The sequence below is a fragment of the Xenopus laevis genome, chromosome 8S (assembly GCF_017654675.1).
Source record: "Xenopus laevis strain J_2021 chromosome 8S, Xenopus_laevis_v10.1, whole genome shotgun sequence".
Classification (NCBI taxonomy): domain Eukaryota; kingdom Metazoa; phylum Chordata; class Amphibia; order Anura; family Pipidae; genus Xenopus; species Xenopus laevis.
In genome coordinates this window covers 19,609,323-19,634,115 of record NC_054386.1, presented here as the reverse complement: position 1 = coordinate 19,634,115, position 24,793 = coordinate 19,609,323, and the positions used below count along the sequence as shown (strand labels likewise).

General features: G+C 38.1%; 2 protein-coding genes across 4 annotated transcripts; one reads left to right on the top strand and one right to left on the bottom strand.

Annotated features, from left to right (window-relative positions):
- Window positions 1-46: 46 nt before the first annotated feature.
- thul16.S (thyroid hormone up-regulated protein (gene 16) S homeolog) lies at window positions 47-14,144 on the bottom strand. 3 transcript variants are annotated; one of them, XM_018231955.2, is made up of 13 exons: window positions 13,323-13,516; window positions 12,815-12,855; window positions 12,282-12,385; window positions 11,368-11,457; window positions 10,984-11,082; window positions 9,113-9,263; window positions 8,473-8,679; window positions 7,952-8,043; window positions 7,318-7,433; window positions 6,627-6,709; window positions 6,397-6,476; window positions 6,016-6,114; window positions 47-1,001 (listed from the first exon to the last, which is right to left on the bottom strand). In XM_018231955.2, the coding sequence occupies exons 1-12, from the start codon at window positions 13,454-13,456 to the stop codon at window positions 6,037-6,039; spliced, it is 1,275 nt and encodes a 424-aa protein (XP_018087444.1). In that variant the 5' UTR covers window positions 13,457-13,516; the 3' UTR covers window positions 47-1,001; window positions 6,016-6,036.
- Window positions 14,096-19,594, top strand: glrx5.S (glutaredoxin 5 S homeolog). Its single transcript, XM_018232399.2, has 2 exons — window positions 14,096-14,822; window positions 19,135-19,594. Exons 1-2 carry the CDS (start codon window positions 14,486-14,488, stop codon window positions 19,311-19,313), a joined length of 516 nt encoding a protein of 171 aa, XP_018087888.1. The 5' UTR covers window positions 14,096-14,485; the 3' UTR covers window positions 19,314-19,594.
- Window positions 19,595-24,793: the final 5,199 nt, after the last annotated feature.

Below are 24,793 nucleotides of genomic sequence, written 5' to 3'. Positions count from 1 at the left end.
ACTGAAAAATCAAGATATTCATAAAAAAAACCTCAACATTTTAAAGTTGTTTTTAGATGTTTTGAGTTTAATCATTTGTAAATTAGGCAAATTTGTGGATGGGAGTTTGTTTATTTGTTTCTGGTAAAATGAGAAAAAACGAGTAAACAACCCCCATAAATTATAAATGTCACAATATAATACACAATATAATATTACTACATGGCAGCACAGAAAGCAGTGCAATTGGCATCAGAATGTAATAATCAGCCCTGTAGCATCAGCTTATATTACAGACCAAACTCATTTTCTGCTGGATAATTAGTGACGACCCCTAAGTTTAGCTTCTCAACAGCTGCTCAGAGCCCACTGAGCATGTGAGTGTCACAGACACTTTCCAAGATGGTGACCCCCTGTGACAAGTTTGAAGTCCTGGATCATTGCTGCTATTGACAAGCTGAAACTTTAGGCTGGTGCAAGAAGTTCAGTATATAAAATATGGCATTTTTAGCCATATGCATTTTTAGGGTTTAGTTTTAAACCTTAAAGTTAACTTTAAGCATATTTTACACAGAAGTAATTAAAGTATCCTTCCAATCAGAAATGAACAACGCTAGACCATTATATAATTCACGTACAGTATGCTGGCAACAAAATAATTCAATGATGGTTGATTCTTTATAAAGATTTGCCATATTCCCGTTTTCTTTACGAAAATTTATGCTCCCAGTTGAGGAAGTGACCATGTATCATACAATCCAGGGAGCCATGCACTTCTCTGGATTCTATATTTAAAGCATAGTCCTGTTTTATGTGTTGACCCACATGACGTCAATAAGGTTTTATGCAAGCCAGCATTGCCATTTACAAAATATGTTGAATGTACACAGTCCAGATTTTCTGTATTTATGGCACAACACTCCAAAACTAGTCATCCTTTTCAAATATGGGACTGAGATCTCCATCTTCCAATTTGCCACCAGTACTTCATATGTGGATTGCAGAAGATTTTGCAGGCCTATCTATAAAGCAAAACATAACATGAGAAAACAAAAATAGATTAAGAGCAATATCTAATTAGATCAACAATAAAAAAAAAAGAGCCTTTAATTTGCAGCCTTATTATTTTTTAGATTAACCTTTGTAGTAGCAGAATTGTATGTACAAGGAACATAGAGCACAACTGCTATAAATATGTTAGGCCTAAGCATCCAATCAGAGTACAGATAACACGACCAGTCAATATATTCCACACACTGCACCAATGCTCACAACACAACCTTTCTACCATGGTTGGAAAAAAAAAAAACAAGCCTTTTAGCTTTAGGAGGACTCTTGTGCACATTTACAGGAAAGGAACCTGCAATGCCCATTCCCTGGAAGTATATGAGAATTCAAAGTTTGGCCAATTAGTGTGCACCAAATGGGGTAGATTTGCAAAAGGGCGAAGTGACTAACGCTAATAAAGCTAATTGCTAAAGGCACTTCGCCGATTGACTATTACGGGCACAAATGTGTAACTTCGCTAGTGAATGAGATAGACGTTAGCGGTCATTCACATTCTATCATCAGGTGAATTTTCGCTCTGGCAAATGGACGTAACTCCACAAATTCACCAAGATTCGGATTTTACTGAACGTTACCTCTTTCGACAGACTTGCTTTTGCCAGCTGAGACCAGGCAAAATGCAATTGAGTGCATAGAACTTCCTCAATTTTTAGTGGAAAAATTTTCTAAGTCCCAAAAAACGCTGGTGTCTTTTCCTGTTTTCAGAGTGATAGGCCCGCCCCCAATCCCCTACAAACGCAACTTTTGTCCTCCTTCTGGCAATCTCCGCAACGCAGCCCGCCCCCTTTTACGTCACTGCACCGCCCCCTTTTACATCACAGCCCACCCCCTTTTGTGTTTTTAGAAACTCCCATAAACTCGAAATTCAAACCTTGATAAATCTGCCCCATGTGTACTGTATATTGTGACATTTCTATTCTATGTGTACTGTATATTGTGAGTGGGTCCCTAAGCTCAGTAAGTGACAGCAGTACAGAGCATGTGCAGTGAATCAGCAGAAAAGAAGATGGGGAGCTACTGGGGCATCTTTGGAGACACAGGTCTTTACTGCTAAAGGGCTGTGGCTGCCTTGGGCTGGTCCAAAACATAATGAAAAGCTGTTCTAGCCTACTTCTTCTATTAAAGGAAAACTATACCCCCAAAATGAATACTTAAGCAACAGATAAGTTTATATCAAATTGAATGACATATTAAAGAATCTTACCAAACTGGAATATATATTTACATAAATATTGCCCTTTTACATCTCTTGCCTTGAACCACCATTTCGTGACTCTATCTGTGCTGCCTCAGAGATCACCTGACCAGAAATACTACAACACTAAGGGGCAGATTTACAAAATTCGAGTGAAGAATTTGAATGTAAAAAACTTCGAATTTCGAAGTATTTTTTGGGTACTTCGACCATCGAATTGGTTAAATTCGTTCGAATTCGAACGATTCGAAGTAAAAATCGTTCGACTATTCAACCATTCGATAATCGAAGTACTGTCTCTTTAAAAAATACTTCGACCACCTACTTCGGTAGATAAAACCTACCGAAGTCAATGTTAGCCTATGGGGAAGGTCCCCATAGGCTTGCCTGTGATTTTTTGATCAAAGGATTTTCCTTCGATCGTTGGATTCGAATCGTTCGATTCGAAGGATTTAATCGTTCGATCGAACGAAAAATCCTTCGATCGATCGATCGCAGGATTTGCGCAAAATCGTTCGACTTCGATATTCGAAGTCGAACGATTTTAGTTCCCAGTCGAATATCGAGGGTTAATTAACCCTCGATATTCGACTATTGATGAATCGGCCCCTTACTGTAACAGGAAGAAGCAAGGAAGCAAAAGGCAGAACTCTGTCTGTTAATTGGCTCATGTGACCTTACATGTGGTTTGTATGTGTGCACAGTGAATCTTACGATCTCAGGGGGCGGCCCTTATTTTTTAAAATGGCAATTTTCTATTTATGATTACCCAATGGCACAAACTACTAAAAAAGTATATTATTATGAAAATGGTTCATTTACATGAAGCAGGGTTTTACACATGAGCTGTTTTACTCGGTATCTTTTAATAGAGACCTACATTGTTTGGGGGGGTATAGTTTTCCTTTAAGTTCTCATTTAAGCAGTACCAAGGAGGTACCCCTACAACTACCCTCTCAGCCACTTGCTTATTTACTTTTAGGGGTCTTTTTATCATGCTGTGTAAAAAGTGGAGTGAAACATTGCTGGTGATGTTGCTCATGGCAACCAATCAGATCTTTACTTTTCTTGTCGAACTGTTGAAATCTAATTGTGAATTGTTTGCTATGGGCAACATCACGGTAATGTTTCTCTCCACAGCATGATAAATAGCCCCCTTAGTGTTCATTCAGACAGACACAGCTAAATAAATTAAAAAATATTAGTAAACAAAAAAAAATAAATCAAAAGAAAAAACCCTTTAGTTTTTCCATTGAAAGTACCATAAAAAACATCTTTATTTGGATAATTATTTGGATATTTAGGCTGCTAGTAACAGGACTGATGCCGGACTGTTTTTTTTTCTATTCTGTATCTTTTGACTCCTCGGGTCTAATGATTGTTTTCCTCTCCATACTATATTCTAGAATGCTGTGTGAATGTGGAATGAATGTGTACCCGGGTGCAGGTATGGGACCTGTTATCCAGAATGCTCAAGACCTGGGGCTTTTTGGATAGCTAATTTGGATATTCATACCTTAAGTCTACTAGAAAATCATGTAACCATTTAATAAACCCAAGAGGCTGGTTTTACTTCCAATAGGATTAATTATTTCTTAGTCTGGAGTAAAGGCATTAAAAAGGAGGAAACCCAGAATCTGGTGATGTCCATGAGTTCAAGACTTCAGGCTGTCATTGCCAGCAAAGGGGTTTTCAAGGAAGTATTAGAAATGAACATTTGGTTTTCAGTTTTTTAATTTGTCTAATTACTTTTGAGCCCCTGAAATGAAGTGATTGTGTTAAAAAAAGGCTGTAGTTCCTCACATTTTTATGCAATCTTTTTGTTCAACCCACTGAATTAAAGCTGAAAGTCTGCAGTTCAACTGCATCTGAGTTGTTTCATTTAAAATTCATTGTGGTCATGTACAGAACCAAAATTAGAAAAAAGTTGCCTCTGTCCAAAGATTTATGAGCCTAACTGTATGTGAATGTGTCTCTCTACTGCCGTTAATCGAAAAGTTCCGTAACCATTAGCAATTGTTACAATTATTATGCATGACATATCAACTGTATTTTATATGATTAGCATTTTCTATTATACATGTAATCATTTGCTGTCTAGTTTGCTACTTGTTTTCTAATGTACTTGAAGGACCTTGAGAAAGTGGCTCTGTCTTATGTTGCAGTCATCTCACGTTAACACAAAGTGGCACTGGTAGATCTAGGTCTGTTTTAGTGGTGTAGCTTACCTTAAAGAGATACTGACACCAGAAATTACTTTGTACAATGCTTTTACATTACCTGTCTGTGTCCCATGTTCCTGTATGAGGGGGCTGCCATATTTGTGCAGCAGGAGTCCTTTAGCATTAGAATCTCTAACTGAGATGGGACAGTCAGGTTGGCAAAACAGTCAGGTTTAGGAACTTCAACTAACAATTACTTACAAAAACAAACCTCTCAGCAAAAATCAACATGACCTATAGGTAACATTTAGGGGCCAATTCACTAAGGGTAAAATATCGAGGGTTAATTAACCCTCGATATTCGACTAGGAATTAAAATCCTTCGACTTCGAATATCGAAGTCGAAGGATTAAGCGCAGATAGTTCGATCGAACGATCGAAAGATAATTCCTTCGATCGAACGATAAAATCCTTTGAATCGAACGATTCGAAGGATTTTAATCCAACGATCGAAGGAATATCCTTCGATCAAAAAAAGTAAGCCAAGCCTATGGGGACCTTCCCCATAGGCTAACATTGACTTCGGTAGCTTTTAGATGGCAAACTAGGGGGTCAAAGTTTTTTTTTTAAAGAGACAGTACTTCGACTATCGAATAGTCGAACGATTTTTAGTTCAAATCCTTCGATTCGAAGTCGTAGTCGAAGTAGCCCATTCGATGGTCGAAGTAGCCCAAAAAAAACTTCGAAATTCGAAGTTTTTTACCTTCGAATCCTTCACTTGAAGTTAGTGAATCGGCCCTTTAATATACTCATATTTTAAAAAGTAGTTTTTTTAGTGTCCGTATTACTTTAAAATGAACTTTAATTGTGATGTAGACAGAGCTATTTAAAAACAATTTGTAACTGGCCATTATTTTTTTTCTTACTGTGCAGTAGTCAGGATCGGAATTTTAAGTTTATCTGCATTTCTTAACTGCTTAAAACGTCCTATGTGTTTTTTTTATCCTCAAAACAGAAGATGAATAGTGGTGGCCCTGAACAGAAAGAAAAGCGATATATGCCTCACAATTCATCTGTTTTTTTGGCAGTTGACCCAGGGACAACCCAAGAACCAGTTAACATTTTCAGTTGCAGACTGGAAAGAGGAAAACATGAAAGCTAGTAATCTGAAAACCATAACAATTTAAACATTGTTCAGAATAGGTCCATCAATAACTAACTCAACCAATATATAAAGGTGAATGTCCTATTTAGGAAAAAAGACTTTTGGGGTGGGCATGCAGCAAAACAATCAGAATCTTCAGTCACTTAAATGGCAATGTTCTGTTGCATCTGATATAGAGTACAGCACCCTGTCATTGCAATGTATAAGCTCTAGACAACTGTATATTTTTATCCTGTTATAAAAAATTTATTAAATTAAGTTATTTAGTCAGGTATAGGCCTTGAACACAGATATAGTAGCATTTATTATAGTAATTTATGGCAGCATTTAGTAAAAATAACAATAAAAAAAGAAAGCAGTAGGCAGAAGTGTCTATCCACTAGGTAAAATGCTTGCGTACGTGAGAGCAAATGCTGTAGCATAGTTAATAATTTTAAAGATTTAACCTGGTATTGTTGGTTAATCCTTCAAAGATCTGACAGTTGATATTTCCGAACGAGTCCATCCCTGCAGCATGTATAAACAAACTTTTCCCATGCAGCCACCTGAAAGAGGGACATGTTGTTAAACTTAATATAGCTCATATGGGTCAGGTTCTAATATTTGTGTAACCCAGTACTACATCTACCAAAATAAATTGCCTGCTTCTGTTAAGTCACCTTTACGCATAAGCGCATTTGGCATGAAATTTTACACATGCAAATACGTTTTTTGTTTTTAAGGTCACCTCCTGTAATTAGCTAATGCAGAGTATGTGGGCATCATTTAATCTAAAGCAAATATAAACAAATAAAAATCAAGCAAATCATTATCAGTTTTCTTATTACTTGGTAGACAGGTACACAGTCCGGCCCAGTTAGCTGCAGAACTTGATCAAAACCTTGTGCTATGAAGCAGGATCCATCACCTATCACAAAAAGGAATACAGTGCATTAATGGTTATTCATTTCAATTCATTACCTCTTGTATTGCTTGTAATCTTTATGTTGAATGTATACACCCATTTTTTTTTGTACAGTGCATGCCACTCATTGAGTGCAACAACTCATTTACATACCATGGCTTGCGATATAGCCATCTTTAAAGGGAACTAATGACAATACTGGAGAGTCTGTTCTGCATATTGTCTCAACTGGGGTTCTGAAAGATAGATAGTTGTAGCTGTTATCATACTGCTTTCTATAATTTTATTTGCTTGTGTTGTATTACCACAGTGCACACTTGGGGGCAGATTAACCATAGTCGAATTTCGAAGTAAAAAATACCATCGAATTTAAATACTTTGAATTCGAATATCAAATTCTCACTTTTTTCATCGAATTTGGGTATTCTGCGGTCAAAGTAAAATCCTTCAAATCGAACAAATCGAATTTGAAGTAAATCCGAAGTCGTAGTATCCTTTTCAATGGTCGAAGTATCCAAGAAATTACTTCAAATTTTTTTTACTTCGAAAATTCCCTCCAATTCACTTCGACCCTTGATAAATCTGCCCCTTGGGGTAGATTAATCATGTGTGAAAATGTGTGAAATTAGAGCTCACTACAGAAAAACTCACTCACTCTCTACTCATTCCAATGGGACTTTTAGAAGTGTATTTAGCTAATGGTGAACTCTTTCAGCCTTCAAATACACTTCTAAAAGGAATAAATAGAAAGTGAGTATGGTTTTCTGTGGAGAGCTCTCACACTTAATCGGCCCCGGTCTATCATCCAGCAACAATGGTGTTAACTAGTTATAAGAGGTCTTACTTTGGGTTTCTGACATCCAAATGGAATATATTTCCATCCTGGCCCCCAGCAAGGATATCCATACTGGAGATAAAGGTGCAGCAATTAAAAGCATCTGATCCTTCAAATATAAAAACCTGAATAAAAGAAAAAACATTTACTTGCAAATATACACCTGTGGATTGAGTACACATTTTAAGTTTTGTATGTCTCCCAAATATGACCTTTGAAGATCAGTCAAGGCAGTTAATAAGAAACTGGTCCAACCTTACAAACATATTAACAAATCCAACGCTAGCTTTGCAAACACCTACAGATTTTTTCAAAGAGACACAATGGTTAATAAAGTGGACACAAATTTAAAATGGCAATTTTGCCCTTTACCCAGAATGTAAGCAGGAAAGAAAATAAAGGCCATATCTCAGTATTATTCCTAACAATATTCTATTTCTGCAAAACAACACTGTTCTGCAAAACATTTACTAAATTTCCTTGTTGCATAGTTACCTGGATGCCCTTCTAGATTATGTATTTACTATAGATTTCATTGCTAGGTGTGATCCTTCGTTACCTTACTTACAATACCTTTTCAGGCCAAATCTTTTGACTGGATTTAGGTGTCCTTTAAGTAAAAGAAAAGTAAACTATTACTCACAGAATCACGACTGTGCAAACTCGTTCCTTCCAACATTTTATCCTCCCGGGCCAGGATCAACAATTTCCCTTCTGTCCCTATTTCCCTATCACCTGAAAAAGAATAATCAGCTCGCAGTCAGCCCCAGTGTTGGTTAGAGAAATCTGCATTAGTGACAGACACAGAATAGACAGAACAGTTTTCACAAGCACAAACTTACAGTTTATCAAATACAATCTGCAGACCCTAATCTGTACCTCTATTTAAAATTGAAAGAAAGCTTGCAATGAAGGTGTTGTCACCCTGAAATTCAGATATTATATATAAGTAATGGATTTACCCTCACTAACAGCTGAAGATTTTGAAGTATTCATGAGAATTTTATAAAGTATGGGATATGAATTGTTGTGTTGAAAGAGAAAACAAAGCCCAAGGCAATGTGTTAGTTAAAGTGCATTGAACTAACTAAAAGAAAACTGTATGACGTGTAAATTCTTAATGAAACCAAAAGAGCACTGAAAGTAATAAGAAATGATACTTACTAGGGACTTCCATGGGAGATCCCAGATTGACTGCATTATCAACTGCTCCTAAAGCAATGGCGTTGATTGGAACACAAGAATTATTAACGATATTATTAACGATAGCAATGCAGGCAGCCTGGCCACAATCCCATAATCTTGCTGTGCCGTCCCGGGAACAAGTAATTACATTCCTTCCACGATCCACAATAGCCAAGTCAAGGATACCTGACCAAGACAGATCATTTAATTAAGGTCATAAACTGATCAAGTTTTTTTTTCTTCCTAACATTTTGACAAATAAATCCTTCCTCATATTCCTAATTTTCAAAGCACAATATTTTTATTCTGTGAAAACAGCACTTTGAGTTACTCATGCACAAAACTAATTGGGAGGTCAGCTATGCTTAAATCATTATACTAGACTAATGGGAAGCCAGACTATGTGCAAGATTCTGTAATGCTAGTTTGTTTCTTTGCAGTGTGGAACACCCCAAGGCTAACAATTTGGAACCTGGCATCCAGACCCATTATCTTTCCTGGTGAGTTCTTTCCAGGATAGCTTTGGATTTTTTAAATATATCTGTTCACTATAAACCCGTCACCCAAAACATTACAACTGCTGATTTACTGAATAAAACCAATGCAAAATTGGGGTTACCTCCTTTATGTCCCTTTAACGTCACTGGGCAGCTGCCATCATCCACAGACCAGATTTTCACCTGAGCATCCATCCCACCACTTAAGACCACCTTTCCTGAAGGAAAGAACATGCAGCAGTAGACATCATGGACATGACCTTCCAAGATTCTCTGTCAGAGAAAACACCTATTAGCACTGTAAGTAAAAGAAGACTCACAACCACAAATTAGTGATTACACATATGTAAATATGAGACAATATAAAGCTAAACTTCCTCATGGCACATAGGGAAACACAGAAACATCAGGGAAGTGCACAGGGAAATCAGAACCTAAAAAATTGCACAGACTAACTCCTTTCACATGACTGTAAAACTCTTATTTGTCAGTCTTTTCCCCCCGATAGAAGCAGTACTAAGGTTCTCTTTGTAAGAATGTTACATCAGTAAGGTTTTCATTTGAGGGACATAGTTTGGCAGAAGACCAGTACATCTCTGTCTATCATCCCCCTCTATGAACCACTCCTCAACAATAATTTCCTTCACCTGGCAGAAGCTGACTCCCCCTCCTCAGGGACAATCTGATATCTGTACTAGCTGGAGCCACGTTGTCTCGTCTCACTGTATTCGAATACTGCGGAGATGACAATAGTTTCCTTGTCTTTTGACTTTGACTCCAGGGTGGTGCAGAATCGGCAACGATTTATCACAATCTAGCCCAGCAGTAGCAACCAGAACAACCATGAATCATGCCCAACTCCATCAGGTATGTGGAGTATTCCTAAAGCATTTCACTGCAATGCAACCTTTCACCACCTAGTGGCTCTCCTTCCATACCTTTATAATATTCTGTGGGGGTCAATTAATGTAACCATGCCTAGTTTATACTTTAAGAGACTTTTACTCAGGTGTATAAGAAAAATATTATGCTACTGACCCTGCCTATTTTTGGGGCATCCCCATCGTTGCTGTGTTTCTTATTGACCAGTGGGAATAGGGGACATTTTGCAAATATATTTATCTTTGAAGAAACCGAGGAATGAACCAGTCATATTCAAATAATTGCAAAACAGCTAATGCCCCACAGTTCTTAACCTCAATGTAACGTAAGGTATCCCAAACTCAGAACAAACTCCAAGGACCTGGTCTCGGCTCACTCTTCTGCCTATAGCAGCTGCCTTTGTCTTCGGGAGGAGCCCTTCGCTACTCAGATGCCACCAGGACTTAACGTGAAATGACCAGGGAGAGAGTTCTGAGCAGGCAAGGGAACCAAACATTTGCGGAAAGGCCGTGGGAGCAGTCAGCGAGGTGTGAAGCCGGCAGGGTCAATACAGTACCAAATCAGGAAACAGCAGCAAAGTCGGGGTCACAGGTCAGGGTCAAAAACCTCATAGTGTTAGCGCGGCACTAAATCAGGATCCGAAGAATAGTCAAATCCAGGCAGGTGTCAGTTTCAGGCAGCAGACAGACAAGTCATGGACAGGCAAGGATCAAAACCGAATTACACAACTAAAAGTCGCACCCAGGAAAGCGTTGGAGAATAGAACATTTGAGACTTTAAATATTTGAATTTTCAGGCCAATCGCGATGATGTCACACGGGTAGCTGAGAGTGCACGAGTGGCGCAAACCCAGAAGCGCCAGAAAGGATCCGTTGTGTGTGTCAAGTCGCCTGCGGCGGAGGATGCGAACGCCCCCCACTGGACCACCAAGTAATATTCTTACACTCAAGTCAGCATACAAGGTATAAAGCATTAAACAGACATAAACACTGTATTCTCCACATAAAAAAGAAATTAAACAGATTATTATGCCTTCTTTAATTTTACCAATGGCAATTTCTCATATATTACTGCACCCACCTGCCCAGTTAAATAAATTCTCCTTTCTCACCCTTATTTCTCCATTACTGGTCTGCCAGATCTTCATGGTCTGATCAGTGCTGGTGGAAAGTCCAAGGGCTCCTCCACTGGATATATCCAAGCAGGTTACCTGAACAAAGAGTGCACTGTTGATGTGGTACCAATTTTTAGTTTTTGTAAAAAGATAACATATACTTGGGAGGAATGTTTTCCAAATAGAAGCTACAAATGACTATGCCAATTACCAGTCCCAAACATGTACTCTTGTAAAATGGAAACCTGGCAACATAGTGAGGAAGATTGTCCACACAATGGCTTACATATAATACACTACATCTAATACATTAAATTAAAAAGGGAGGGTGGAAGCGGGAAACAAAGTAAAAAGAGAATAATGAACACCAGATCAACATACATTTTTTGAATGAACTCTTGAGAAGCTTGTGTAAGGAGACAGAAATTTGCCAGAAATATTCTGCCCAGGACAGGAAACAGTAATACTCTTCTGCAAAAAAAATAATAATTATGTACTACAGACTTCAACAATCTGCAAAATGCCAAGAACTTTGATCGAAAATCTAAATATACCAGTGTACCCACTGCTTGGCATTATCAATGCATTCTGCTTGGACAGAACAAGCCACCTCTGGTTAGGTTTTAAAAGTGAATTAGTGATGTGCGGGTTGACAAAACCCTAAATCCTAACCCCGCACCTGGCTTTCCCACTCTATTTATAGACCTGCCCCACAAATGATGCCACAAAAGGGGCAGGTGCATGCCTATAAAAACCGGAAGCCGTCAATGTAAGGTTGCAGGCAGGAATGCGACCCGGAAAAGGTGTTCCAAGGTGGGCCCCAACCCGCCTGACCTACGGGTCCCACAGGTATCGGGCCGGCCTGAACATGGCTAAAATGAATAAATAGAATGTTCCACTGCCAAATATAAATATATGAATCTAAACAAATGTAAATGTAGAGTATTTTTATATACAATATTAGCAATTCCCTATAATTTAATGGTCTATCTGAAGTCAAAACAATCTCTATTAAAAGATAATGGTAGTATATTTCTTTAATTTTCCATTAGTTAAATTTAAAAAAAACATTGCATTCATACAGTAGTCATGAGTAGTAACGGACATACTGCTTGCATCAGAAACATTTAAAGGAGCTCCACTAATAATACAGTAAATGCAAAATCCGCCAGAAAAAAATAAAGCGAGGTAAATCTATTTCAACAAGAAAGTAATACAGTATGAAGAAAGAAAAAACAGACGTGACAGGTGCAGCAAACATCACGTTTTTGTGAATGTTAATAATAAATTTGAACCTTAGTGATCTCATGAACAACAAACTCATCAGAGGAGATGAGTTTAGGGACTCCATCTGTACTAATGCCCTGACATTTCAAACTGCCATAAATGGTGGGCTTCCCTGAAAAACAAGAAAAATAACAGAAACTTTACAATGAGGGGGTAAAAAGATAAAAAAAATATTTAATACACATTTATTGAGCAATTTTCAGCTATGGGTTTTGTGTCTAGGGGCTACATTTTGAAGCCAAAAAAAAGGACAGATTTGTTTTTGTTGTTGTTACATAATTAAACTTGCACCATACTAACAGCTACCTAACAGAGCATCCTTTTTATTTGCATCCACTTGTCTCAAGTTTCACTTTAGGATCAGTTGTATGCTTTATTAAAATTGCAAGGGCTTGCCCTGCTGAACAAACTCCTGTGTGCCGGTGAGCTTTCCACGTCAGTTGTATGCTACACATGTTAATGTGAGTGATAAAAACTGAAATATATGTTACATAGCAGCTATAACAAAGAAATGCAATATAAACATGGCCAGAACATCTACCTGCAATTTTGCAAGATATCCAGGCTTCCCCTTCAACCTTCCTGGAAAGAAAATAGTGTTAGCCAATGCTACAAAATGCTTCATGGGCAAAAATGCTTATCCAAAAGAATACAATAAGCAGCGTGTGTGTCAGGCACCCATAGCAAATGGTTTGGGCACTTCCACAGTATCTCTGCAATTTTTCCTTACTTACAATGGGTCTGATGATTAAATGCAGCAAGAAAAAGCATACTCCTGATTCAGAACCAAGGATACTTTTTTTTAGTGATTTCAATTATGATTTTTCTAAAATGTAGTTACCAGTTCCAAAGATGGGGGTTGGATATTTACATTGTAGGTGATTTCCAAAGCTGAAACAGGGTAAGCAGGAAATTAGGCTATGGTATGATACAATATGGCCAGTTGAAGATTAGCCTAAAAAACTGATGATTACAATAAATAGGGGTCCGAGAGATCTACTAGACACAAGTTAGTCAAAACAAAGATGACTAGTTGTTAGGGTTGCCACCTTTTTGTGAAAGCTTTACCGGCCAGGGAAGGGGGCGGGTCCACAAGGTGGAAGACCGTGATGTAAATGGGCGGGGCTGTGATGTCACAGGGCGGTGTCATGATGTCGAGGTGCGGGCCTGAGTCATGGAGCATGGAATTAGAGTCCTGCAGCGGGTCGGGTACCCGCGGGTTAACCGCAAAAAAAGCAGGCACCCTGCGGAATGAGGGTAGGATTTTTGTCTGCGGGTCTCATCTAAATTTCTAATCTCCCGCCCACTTTTGATGATGTCACTTCCAGTTTGCAGCACCATCACTTCCTGTTTGATGGTGGTCGGCATGTTGAGGGTCAGGTAGCGGATAAGGCAGTTGTGGGTCGAGTAGCGGATCAAAGTGGGTAAATATGTGGGTTGCGGTTCAGGTCCAGATCTTAGAAATTGGTTCCGCGCAGGACTATTATTTAATAAATAAAGTACCCCCAGTTGCAAAATATGAGGATATTAGACGTTACCTCGGAGTTCCATTACCTGTATAATTTATATGGTCATGAAACTCCTCAGTAACTTATAATATCCTTATATTTTACAAGAGGGGGTACTTTATTCACTATATAATGTCTATAAATGCTGCCTTCATGCTGTGCAGACATTATACACTGACTAACAATCACCTCCTGTAAGGAGTTCTAATATCTAGTGTCTTTGCTCCGTCTCACCTTAACACCTGATCCCAGTCACTCTGCACAGAAAGCTTCGCGGCCATTCTACTGCACAACTTATTGAATAACGAAGAAAGTTTTCCATATAAATTGCTCACTAAATCGTCCGTCAATTCCTTCCATCAGTTGACCAATAAGAACGCAGCTCGCTCCCCACCCGGAAGTTTATACGTTTTACCCCTCCCACACATTCTCAGGTCGGACTGCGCATGCTCAGTTGCTTTCTATTGGTCCTTTGCGAGTGACAGTAGGGTACGTTTTTTGTTTGGAGGCTGGCACGTAAAGCCTGTTTGAAGTGTTCGCAAGCCTCGGTTTGAATGTCTTGTTTTTGTGTAACAGGCACCTTAGTATATGAGCCACTTAGTCCAGACAGTACCAAGCATGAGTCTGGTAGGGGCGTGTCCGGGTGTGAGTAAAATCCTGTTGGGGGAGGTACTATATATATGCAGTAGGCGGAGCTAGGTCGGATGTACTGGGGCCGGACAGGGTCAGGTGGGAGCCAAAGTAAAGGTCTTACAATGAGTTGGTGTTTGAGCAAAGTTTCCGCAGCTCTCCTGCGAGGAAGCGTTCGGACTCAGCAGGCCTGTGGTTCCTTATCCACCCGGCGATGGATTAGTTCAGACAGCCGATCCCCGGAGCACTTAGACGGGTTGATTAAGAAAGAAAAAGTAGTGGTGTTCATCAAGGGCACCCCGGCCCAGCCCATGTGCGGCTTTAGCAACGCGGTGGTGCAAATACTCCGTATGCATGGCGTGCACGAATACGCGGCCTATAATGTACTGGAAGACCAGGACCTGAGGACAGGTAAGAGAATCACTAGCAAGCAGGAGGCACTGGACTAACACGTGACTGCTTAGGGAAAGGTTCGATCAAGGGGGGATTGAGGTACTTGCTGGGTTGTTGTCAGGTTGGCTGTTTTCCAGCCAAATTGGGCTACTAATTTAAAGCCCAGGCGGGGTTTGAAAGTACAAACTAGCCAAGGTACGGATTTGGGCTACTTTAGAAACCAGCCAAAGTTATTTTTTGCTTGCCCTAATGTGCCAAGCCTGTCTCCCAATGCATGTTGGGTAATGTAGTTTTTGTTTAACAATTTGCCAACTGCCAAGTTTAATGTAAGACTACAATACCCAGCATGCAATGGGACTGGCTTGTGTACAAGTCAGAAGTTCCCGGATTTTGGGCTCTGTACCCCAGTCTCCCCTCTGGCCAGGTGGCAACCCTACTCCAGTCCCTCATTCTCAGGTTTTCCAGTGACTTTCCTCAATTTCAGACAATTTTGCGACAAAAATCTGCTGACCACCAAAATGTCTAAAGGTTGACCTGTTATACCAATATTTATTGAGATTGTATATGTATTAGGGACTTATGGGGGGCCCCTATACCACCTGGGACCCCCTCTGGCCATGGGCTAATCTGTGCCATTTTGCTTTATGGGAATATTTGTGAAACAGTGAAAATTTTAAAAAGGTGTATTTTAACATAAATTGTTTCACTGCACAAATTGTGCTTTTTTTTTCGGGCAAGTGGCTCTTGGCTGGTTTTGTAGCTGACTTGCTGGTTTTGAAAATTAGACCTGGCAACCCTGGGTACTGGACAGGTGTCCATTCGGCTGAAGCAGGTAGACAAGATGGCTATAATTATTATTGCATATATATATATATATATATATCTGCTGAGATGGGGGGGGGTAGATGACAGACTCGAAAGAAATGTACAATTGAGCACAGTCATGGTGCACTGTGCAAGGTTTTTGTAGGCAAGAAGTTTGCCACCAAAGATGACTGGCACAGTATGCACCTGCAGCTTCACCAAATAGCACCTCTACATAATGCACAGTGCCCATGTACCTGTTGCCATGGCATATTGGAGGCAGATCTCACAGTAGCTCCCTTGGACTATTTATAAAAATACTTGTTGCAATCTGAGATATTTAATAATTGGACTGCTCATACATAAAATCCTTTAACTATTGCCGTTGCCACTTATTCATTTTTATAGTATATTTCTGTTGAAATAAAGTTATAATAGTGTAAGCATGCACCGCATAAATGGTAAGCTGGTGTTGTGTACCTTTATCTTGTCAAATGGGACTGAAGTGGCCGTGCATTTGCTCACATTTGAAAATTGGGTAACATTGCAACGTGTTATTTTAAAAGACTGTGAAGTTTACGTGGATCTTTGCCACCAATTTGCTACCTGCCCAGAGCTTACCTAAGCTGGAAAAGAGGGTTCTCATTGATTGACAAGTACATTTTCAATAAATATAATTCCCAGTTACTTAGTAAAGGTATGAAACAGTCTAAAATACAGCACGTTATTATGGTATGCTTACTTAGACACACAAACCAAAGATCCACCAATACAGACAGGAAGAAAGAGCTAAAAGAAAATGCACGTATATGCCACAGAAAAAATTACCTTATCATAACCCAAACCTTGTAAATTATTCAATTATCTGGTTTGCCATTATCCCATTTAGATGGCTTTTGAGGGTCTAGTGACTGCCCATTGCAAGACATTGCATTTGAGACAATTTCCCATGAATGTTGAAGTAACAACTATAATGTAAATGATAATGTAGTGCTAATTTCCCTGGTTTTGGTTGCAATAATGTCCTATGTGGCATAAATGTGCATTTCCTATGAAATATTTGTCCCCTTTAGTAAAGGTAGCCTAATTTAATCACATACATAGGTTTATTCCTATAAGTATAGGCTTTTTTATATTGCATCCAGTGCCTAAATTAATAAGAGAAAGTGTAAAATGCTTTCTGGATTTATCTAGCAAGCATTTCTGTAGTGATCAGTGACTGATCCAGTAGATTCGTGTTTGTAGCCTAGCCGCTTGTCAGTCGAGATGTGTGATCAGCTTCATTCCATTGCATGTGTTGGCAAACAGTTCCTGATATTGAGCCGAATTACAACAAAAGCTTGTTTAAGACAAAATACAAAACTGGCAGTACAGATTGTTGGCTCCCAAGGTTATATGACTTTTTGTGTGGGGGGGGATTGTGCAACTGTGGCTGGCATTCTGAAATATCAAGATTTGACAAGAACGTGCATGAGCATGACTTTGCACATTTTCCCAGCAGCAGTGTATAGAAATATACAGTTGTATTTCATTTGCTCGTTGCTGAAAGAAGGATAATTATTTACTGTTTTGTAGACTTGCGCATTTTGTCACCTTAGAATTTATCTGTAGGTATTTCAGATGGTATAGAAGTGTTCAAATCTTACCATGCAGCAAGTGACTGGACAGTTTTGGGTGCTGTTAGACCAGTCATAAATTTGACACATGTGCCATGAGCCTTATTCCAGAGTGCTCTGCTGTATTTTGTATCTTTTTTGTATTAATGAAGCCCTACCTGGTCATGTTAAAGGAAAACTATACCCCCCAAACAATGTAGGTCTCTATAAAAAAAAAAATATATATATTGCATAAAACAGCTCATATGTAAAACCCTGCTTCATGTAAACAAACTATTTTCATAATAATATACTTTTTCTAGTAGTATGTTCCATTGGGTAATCATAAACAGAAAATTGCCATGTTAAAAAATAAGGGCCGCCCCTGGGATCATATGATTCACTGTGCACACAAACATACCAAACAAACTATACTTCTTATGTCACATGAGCCAATTAACAGACAGAGTTGTGTCTTTTGCTTCAACACTTCTTCCTGTTACAGTTAGAGCTGCAGTATTTCTGGTCAGGTGATCACTGAGACAGCACACAGACCATCACAAAATGGTGGTTCAAGGCAAGATATGTAAAAGGGCAATATTTACTTAAATATATATTTAAGTTGGTAAGATTCTTTAATATAATACAAACTATCTGTTGCATAAGTATTCATTTTGGGGTTTTTCCTTTAAATAACTTTTCAAATGCCCTAGGATAAAAACATCCAATGGAAATGTCACTTTTTGGCTGTGGGAATAAAGAACCTATTTTTAAAGATGTAGGGGTATATTTATAAAATTTTTGATAAATACTGCCTTTCAAAATCCCATAGAAATGAATGGAGAGTGGCGGAATTTCCCTCTAGAGGACTGTGGCAATCTCGATCTTCACTTTTTGATAAATATACCCTGTAATGTTTATTTTAGTCCTGAAAATTGTTCAAAATCACGTTAATTTATAAAAGGTGGTTTCTACAAAGTGTGTAAATCAATGTCCTTGTTCATATATGTAGTATGTAAAGGCTACTTTTTTACATAAGGGCATATGGCAAAAATAAGTTTATTTTTAAGTCATTATTTTACACCACTTTGGACTTTGCAAAGTTCATTGTAATAGACAAATTGTAAAAGTAAACAATAACAGCAATAGTGTAGTGTTGATGTCTGCATTTTAAGAAAACATCGAAGCCAGTTTCATGCTTTTCTATAACCAAAAAGTTTAAGACAATTTTCGGCTCCAGTTTCATCTTACTCTTTCTTTATTAAGGTAAATGTTTTCTCCACTTGCCTTTCTTTGTAGATTAAAAACCACGTGGAGATTAGGCCCTCTGTTGCCTCTTACGCTGGGTTTAAGTTTATGGGTTTAAACGTGTTATACAGGTATTGAACCTGTTATCCAGAATGCTCGGGACCTGCGGTTTTCCGGATAACGGATCTTTCTGTAATTTGGGTCTTCATGCCTTAATTCTACTAGAAATTCATTTAAACATTAAATAAACCCAATAGGCTGGTTTTGCTTCCAATAAGGATTAATTATATCTTAGTTGGGATCAAGTACAATATACTGTTTTATTATTACAGAGAAAAGGAAATCATTTTTAAAAATTTGGATAAAATGGAGTCTATGGGAGATAGCCATTCCGTAATTCGGAGCTTTCTGGATATCGGGTTTCCGGATAAGGGATCCTATACCTGTACCTAGTTTGATGTGTGGAATATTTTGTCATTCTATAAATGAAATGCTAAAGCAGTTATTTATTACAGTATATGTGTATAGAATAGTAAAAAAGCTGAAAATGTCCTTGTTTTATCTGATTATCCGCTGGCATTTATATATGTACGCAAAACAACACAGAATCCACTTGTGTTTGTGTAATTCTAGCATTGATGTTTGTAACTGCTATAAAGATTTATTTTTTGTTATTTCTCTAGGGATAAAGAATTATTCAAACTGGCCCACCATACCTCAGGTCTACTTTAATGGTGAATTTGTGGGGGGCTGTGATATCCTACTTCAAATGCATCAGAATGGAGACCTTGTGGAAGAGCTGAATAAGTTGGGAATTCGTTCTGCATTGTTAGATGCTGAACCAAGCCAAGAGAAAAAGTAATGTACTGTGTTATGAACTATATCTGACAAAAGGATAAAGGCCTGATTGCACCGGAAAAGCCTTATGCTCCTGGAGGAACTGTTGTACAGATGCTCTGATGTCCAAAATAAGTCCATGTAATGTTCTCTATTAATAAATCAACCCATCCACCACATTGTGCTGAAACCTGTCTGGCAGGGAGTAGATCTGTGTAATATATTTAGATAATGACCACTGATGTACTAAGAGAAAAATATACACAAGGAAAATATTGTAAACAATAAAATTATATGTTTATCATTTGCCTGTTTTAGACTTTTTGTTGCATTATTGAAGGTGTTGCAATGGTGCTCATGCAAAAGCAATCTTTCAAGCTACGTGAGCTCATAGGGTCCATGTCATATTACTGACAGGACTAGATGTTTAGCGAGTTGGAGACTTTAAATACTGTTAATGGAGCTCTAACATCTCAAGAAGCCAGCAAAACTAGTATGCTGAGCATTGTTTAATTGGAGACAATACATGCATCTTTAGCTGCTAAACTGATTGTTTGGGCTGACTCTTCCTCTGTAGTGAGCAATACCCCACAGCATGGAAACCAAGGTTTGTCCCAACACAAAGGGGCAGATTTATCAAAGGTCGAGGTGAATTTTCGAATTAAAAAAATTCAAATTTCGAACTATTTTTTTGTGTACTTCAACTAGGGAATAGTCCAAATTCTTTTCGCATTTGAAAAAAATTAGAATATCGAAATCTATCAATACAGATCGATCGTAAACAGACCTATTCGACCAAAAAAAAAAAACGGACTTAATTTCGGTTGGTCTTCGAAGTTCGACCCTTGATAAAAATGCCACAAAAAGTCATATGACTTGAATGTATTGTACAACTGAAACAATTTTTTTCAACTTTTTGTTTTTTACTTTTAAACTTACAACTCTGGGTTGGTATTTGGCCAAAACTTTTTAGAGAATTTGGCAGTTGGCCAAATCATAAAAGTATGTATTTTGTGAATATAAATATACCATACACTGGTTTTCCTGGTGGCATTTGCTGCCTCAAAGAATTTGTCATATAAAACATATAGTAGTATTATAGTGGAGTATTATAGCACCCTGTAGCGTATTATATTCACCCCGTCTTCCATAAACATATATGATGTTAGTGGGCAGATTTATCAAGGGTCGAATTTCGAGTTCAAGGGAGTTATTTTAAACTCCCATGAACTCGAAATTCGACCAACTGCAATTTATTAAAATCAGGATCAACCTGCAAAAATTGAATCGAGTTCGAATCAATTTTGATTTGAGTTTTTTCTTAAAAAAAAAAAAACCTGAATGTCAAGAAGGCTGCAAACAACTCCAAATTGATCCCAGGACGTCCTCCATAGGTTAAAACAACAATTCGGCCGGTATAAAAACTCGAATTGAATTTTGACGGTTTTGGCCATAAGAAAAACTCGGAAATTAGAAATTCGACCCTTGATAAATCGGCCCCGAAGAGTACACATGATCAACCAAAAGCAAAGAGCACATTATTGTTTCACATGTGGCCTGTGATGTTATCGTGAATATGTACACCGTGGAGAAGATTGGGGATCCACCAGGCATCAAGCAAATCCATGGGTTACTGGGACAATGATTTAATATAAGGAAAAAAGGTAATAAAATCTTAATTGCTGTTTTATATGAAGACCGGTTTAAGCATGAAACATTAAAATGAACATGTTTGTCAGCAGGGGGCACTGTCTAACTAATATCCTTTACCCAAACAAACACAAAATCAATGTGCTATTATTATGCCAAAGTGAATTTTGCTTCTACCTTAGTGTACTTTTAGGTTGCTATCAGGTGTTAGGTGAGATCTCGTGTGGTTTCAGTGATGTGAAGTCGCACATATTCATAGTGGATTCGGTGCATCCGTAAAAAAACTATTTTGGATTCGGCCAAACCCCCGAATCTTTGGCGAAGGATTCGGCCGAATACCGAACCGAACCATAATTTGCATATGTACATTTTTTCCTTCCTTGTTTTGTGACAAAAAGTCACCCGATTTCCCTCCCCGCCCTAATTTGCATATGTAAATTAGGATTCGGCCGGATCCGAATCCTGCTGAAAAAGGCCGAATCCCGAACCGAATCCTGGATTCGGTGCATCCCTAGTTTTTTCTTCTGACAAGCACAAAGTATTACTGGTTGTAACAATGTTCTCTAAACCCAAAAATGAGATGTTACAGATGTTAAAACAACCATTATTGTTCATGGAGTCACAAATCTGTCTGCAACAATGCACTTGACTCTTTTATACAGTATGTGATGGTCTAGTTACAAAAGTATTAACCACTGATCTGTATTAATCTTTCTTTTTTTTTTGCATGATGTCAAGCTCATACCATACAATGAATTCAGTAAAATTTACACAATTTATTTGATTTTATGGGCAACTCAAATACAACACTAATTAGGCAAATATTTTGTCAGTGTTTTGAATGTAATTCTGAATTATTTAGCTATTTACAGGCAAAATTGGTCTTTCTTTACTGTGAAAATCATTGAATAAATATGCTGCACTCATGCTTTGAATAAAACAGTATTTCATATTGTTTAGAAAGCATGGTTCATCCATAGAATTCCCGAGCTGTAGAGCTGCAGGCAGGTTCTTCGTTATCCTGGGACTTTGCAAGCAGCTGTAGTATGAAAATGCTGCAGGACTTTGGTAATGTTTACTATTGTACAGGCCTGTCTGTTATCATGGGGTGGGACACTACATTCCCAGCACAGCTGCTATACTTGTGATTAGTTTATCGGCTGCTTAATACTCTTGCTCATCCAACTCCCTCCACACATAGAGTACAGAATTAAATTTATGCACATACACTTTAAGATCCACAGAGATTGAATTTAATCATATTTCTATATATATATATATATATATATATATATATATATATATATATATATATATATATATATATATATATATATATATATATATATATATAAATAATCTGTTCTCTATATATAAATTTCTATTATTTATATAGAGAGAGATATCTCTGTTCTCTATATAAATCAAAATGTACAGGTATGGCAACTGTTATCCAGAATGGTTAGGACCTGGTGTTTTCCGGGTAACGGATCTTTCCTTAAAGGACCAGTAACATAAAAAAAAATGTTTAAAAATTCGTTAGTGCACGAAAAATAAACACTAAGACAAAAGAAACTTTTAAATAGCAAAGCCTTTATTAAAAAATAACTTACAAAATGTCCACTTCCTGTCTGCTTCAGAAAAGGCGACCATCCATCCTGCAACGATCAATTTCTTCTCCCTGGCTAGTCACTGACAGGCATCGCTTTCATCCACCTCCTGGTTTCCCGACGCACACTTCTTTCTGCTACTGTTGTGGGGAAGTGAGTTCTGCTGGAGGGGACTCCAGTTGGTGAGAACTTGGAGCCGGCTGGATCGATGTGCAAAGTTCTGGGGTAGGAGCTGTAGTCGTGTTCCCGCTTCATGGCTGCTGCTTCGTGTCTGTGGCTGCTGCTCCCACTGTGTGCCCGTGACTGGCTGCTGACACTGTGCTCCCTGCGCTGCCTCTGCCAAGCCATCCCTTTCCCATGGTTCCAGCGCAGCCGACACTTCAGTACTGGTGGCGGCATAGTGCAGGAAGCGGTGGGGTAGCGGCTGGGGCAGGGAGTGGTGGAGGCCTGGGCACTGAAATCCATTTCTGAAAATAGCAAACAGATTTTTTTTTTATTCAATTTTGAAATCTGACATGGGGCTAGACATTTTGTCAATTTCCCAGCTGCCCCAAGTCATGTGACTTGTGCTCTGATAAACTTCAATCACTCTTTACTGCTGTACTGCAAGTTGGAGTGATATCACCCCCTCCCTTCCCCCCCAGCAGCCAAACAAAAGCATTTCTCTCCTAAAGTGCAGGCACAAGTCACATGACCAGGGGCAGCTGGGAAATTGACAAAATGTCTAGCCCCATGTCAGATTTCTAAATTGAATATAAAAAAATCTGTTTGCTCTTTTGAGAAATGGATTTCAGTGCAGAATTCTGCTGGAGTAGCACTATTAACTGATGCATTTCAAGTACGAAGTACTGTTCTTTTTGATTCAAAAGTTTTTAATTGTTTTAACATTTTCTTAAACAACAGCAGAGTGATAGCATAGAAAGATTAAGTGACAAAGTACTGTTTTATTAATACAGAGAAAAAGGAAATCATTATTTGATTATAATAGAGTAAATGGAAGACAGACTTCCTGTAATTCGAAGCTTTCTGGATAACTGGTTTCCTGAAAACAGATACCATACCTGTACACATACAGTACAGGTATGGAATCCGTTGGCTGGATACCCGTTTTCCAGATAGTTTCAAATTACAGAAAGGCAGCCTCCTATAGACTTCATTGTATCCAAATAATCCAAATTTTTGAAAATGATTTCCCTTTTCTCTGTAATAATAACAGAACCTTGTACTTGATCCCAACTAAGATATAATTAATCCTTATTAGAAGCAAAACCAACCTACTGGGTTTATTTTATGTTTACATGATTTTATAGTAGACTTTAGGTATAAAGATCCGAATTAATGAATTATCCTTTATCTGGAAAACTCCAGCATTCTGGATAACATTTCCCATGCCTGTGTGACCCGTTATCCAGAAAGCAACAATTACTGAATGGCTGTCAACCATTTTATCCAAATAACCCAAATTTTTAAAAATGATTTCCTTTTTCTCTGTAATAATAAAACAGTTGCTTGTACTTAATCCAAACTAAGATATAATTAATCCTTATTGGATGCAGAATCGGCTTATTGGGTTTATTTTTCACATGATTTTCTAGCAGAATTAAGGCATGACGATCCAAATTAAGTAAAGATCCGTTATATGGGAAACCCCAGGTCCCAAATATTCCCGAATATATATACCTGTACTACTAATTATCTACAGCTCTGCACAGAGCCCACAATCTGTATTTGTGGCCAGAGGCATGGAGAGATCAATTAAGATGTAAAGATGTGACCCAGACTGCCTGGTAACTGTGAGACTAATGTCTATTTATTCTCCTCTTTCATAGCCTGTGTCCTTGGTTGCTTTCTCTCCCTGTGCATATATGTGCCACCAGAGATTTCATTTTTACACTTTGCCAGAAATACATGATAGCACTGTGAGTCATGCTTCGTTCCTCATTCATTATTACTGACCCATATTGATATTGTGTCAACATTCATAAGTCTATATTCATAGGTCACTGTGTGTTGTTTCTGTGCTTCATTCAACAATAGCAAGTGAGTGCTAAACCTGAGCATATTAGGTTTATTTTTTAGCCTGTCTTCACATATGAATAACAACTTATTATGAGGTTTAATTGGCAATAACAACCTTAAATGTGTTAAGGATGGTAACAATGGCATTAAAATGTAATGTTCTGTTAGATAAGCTGAAAGAGATCTGTAATCTGGAAACCCATTATCTAGTAAGCTCTGAAATACA

Excerpts from the sequence above, each read along its gene's own strand:
- thul16.S (XM_018231955.2), bottom strand. The coding sequence starts at position 13,456 with ATGCTCCATGACTCAGGCCCGCACCTCGACATCATGACACCGCCCTGT. Across the intron at positions 12,856-13,322 it reads GGTAAAGCTTTCACAAAAAG|GAAGGTTGAAGGGGAAGCCT; the intron begins GTGGCAACCCTA and ends TTTTCTTTCCAG. Across the intron at positions 11,083-11,367 it reads CAAGAGTTCATTCAAAAAAT|GTAACCTGCTTGGATATATC; the intron begins GTATGTTGATCT and ends CTCTTTGTTCAG.
- glrx5.S (XM_018232399.2), top strand. The coding sequence starts at position 14,486 with ATGTACTGGGGCCGGACAGGGTCAGGTGGGAGCCAAAGTAAAGGTCTT. Across the intron at positions 14,823-19,134 it reads AGACCAGGACCTGAGGACAG|GGATAAAGAATTATTCAAAC; the intron begins GTAAGAGAATCA and ends TTATTTCTCTAG.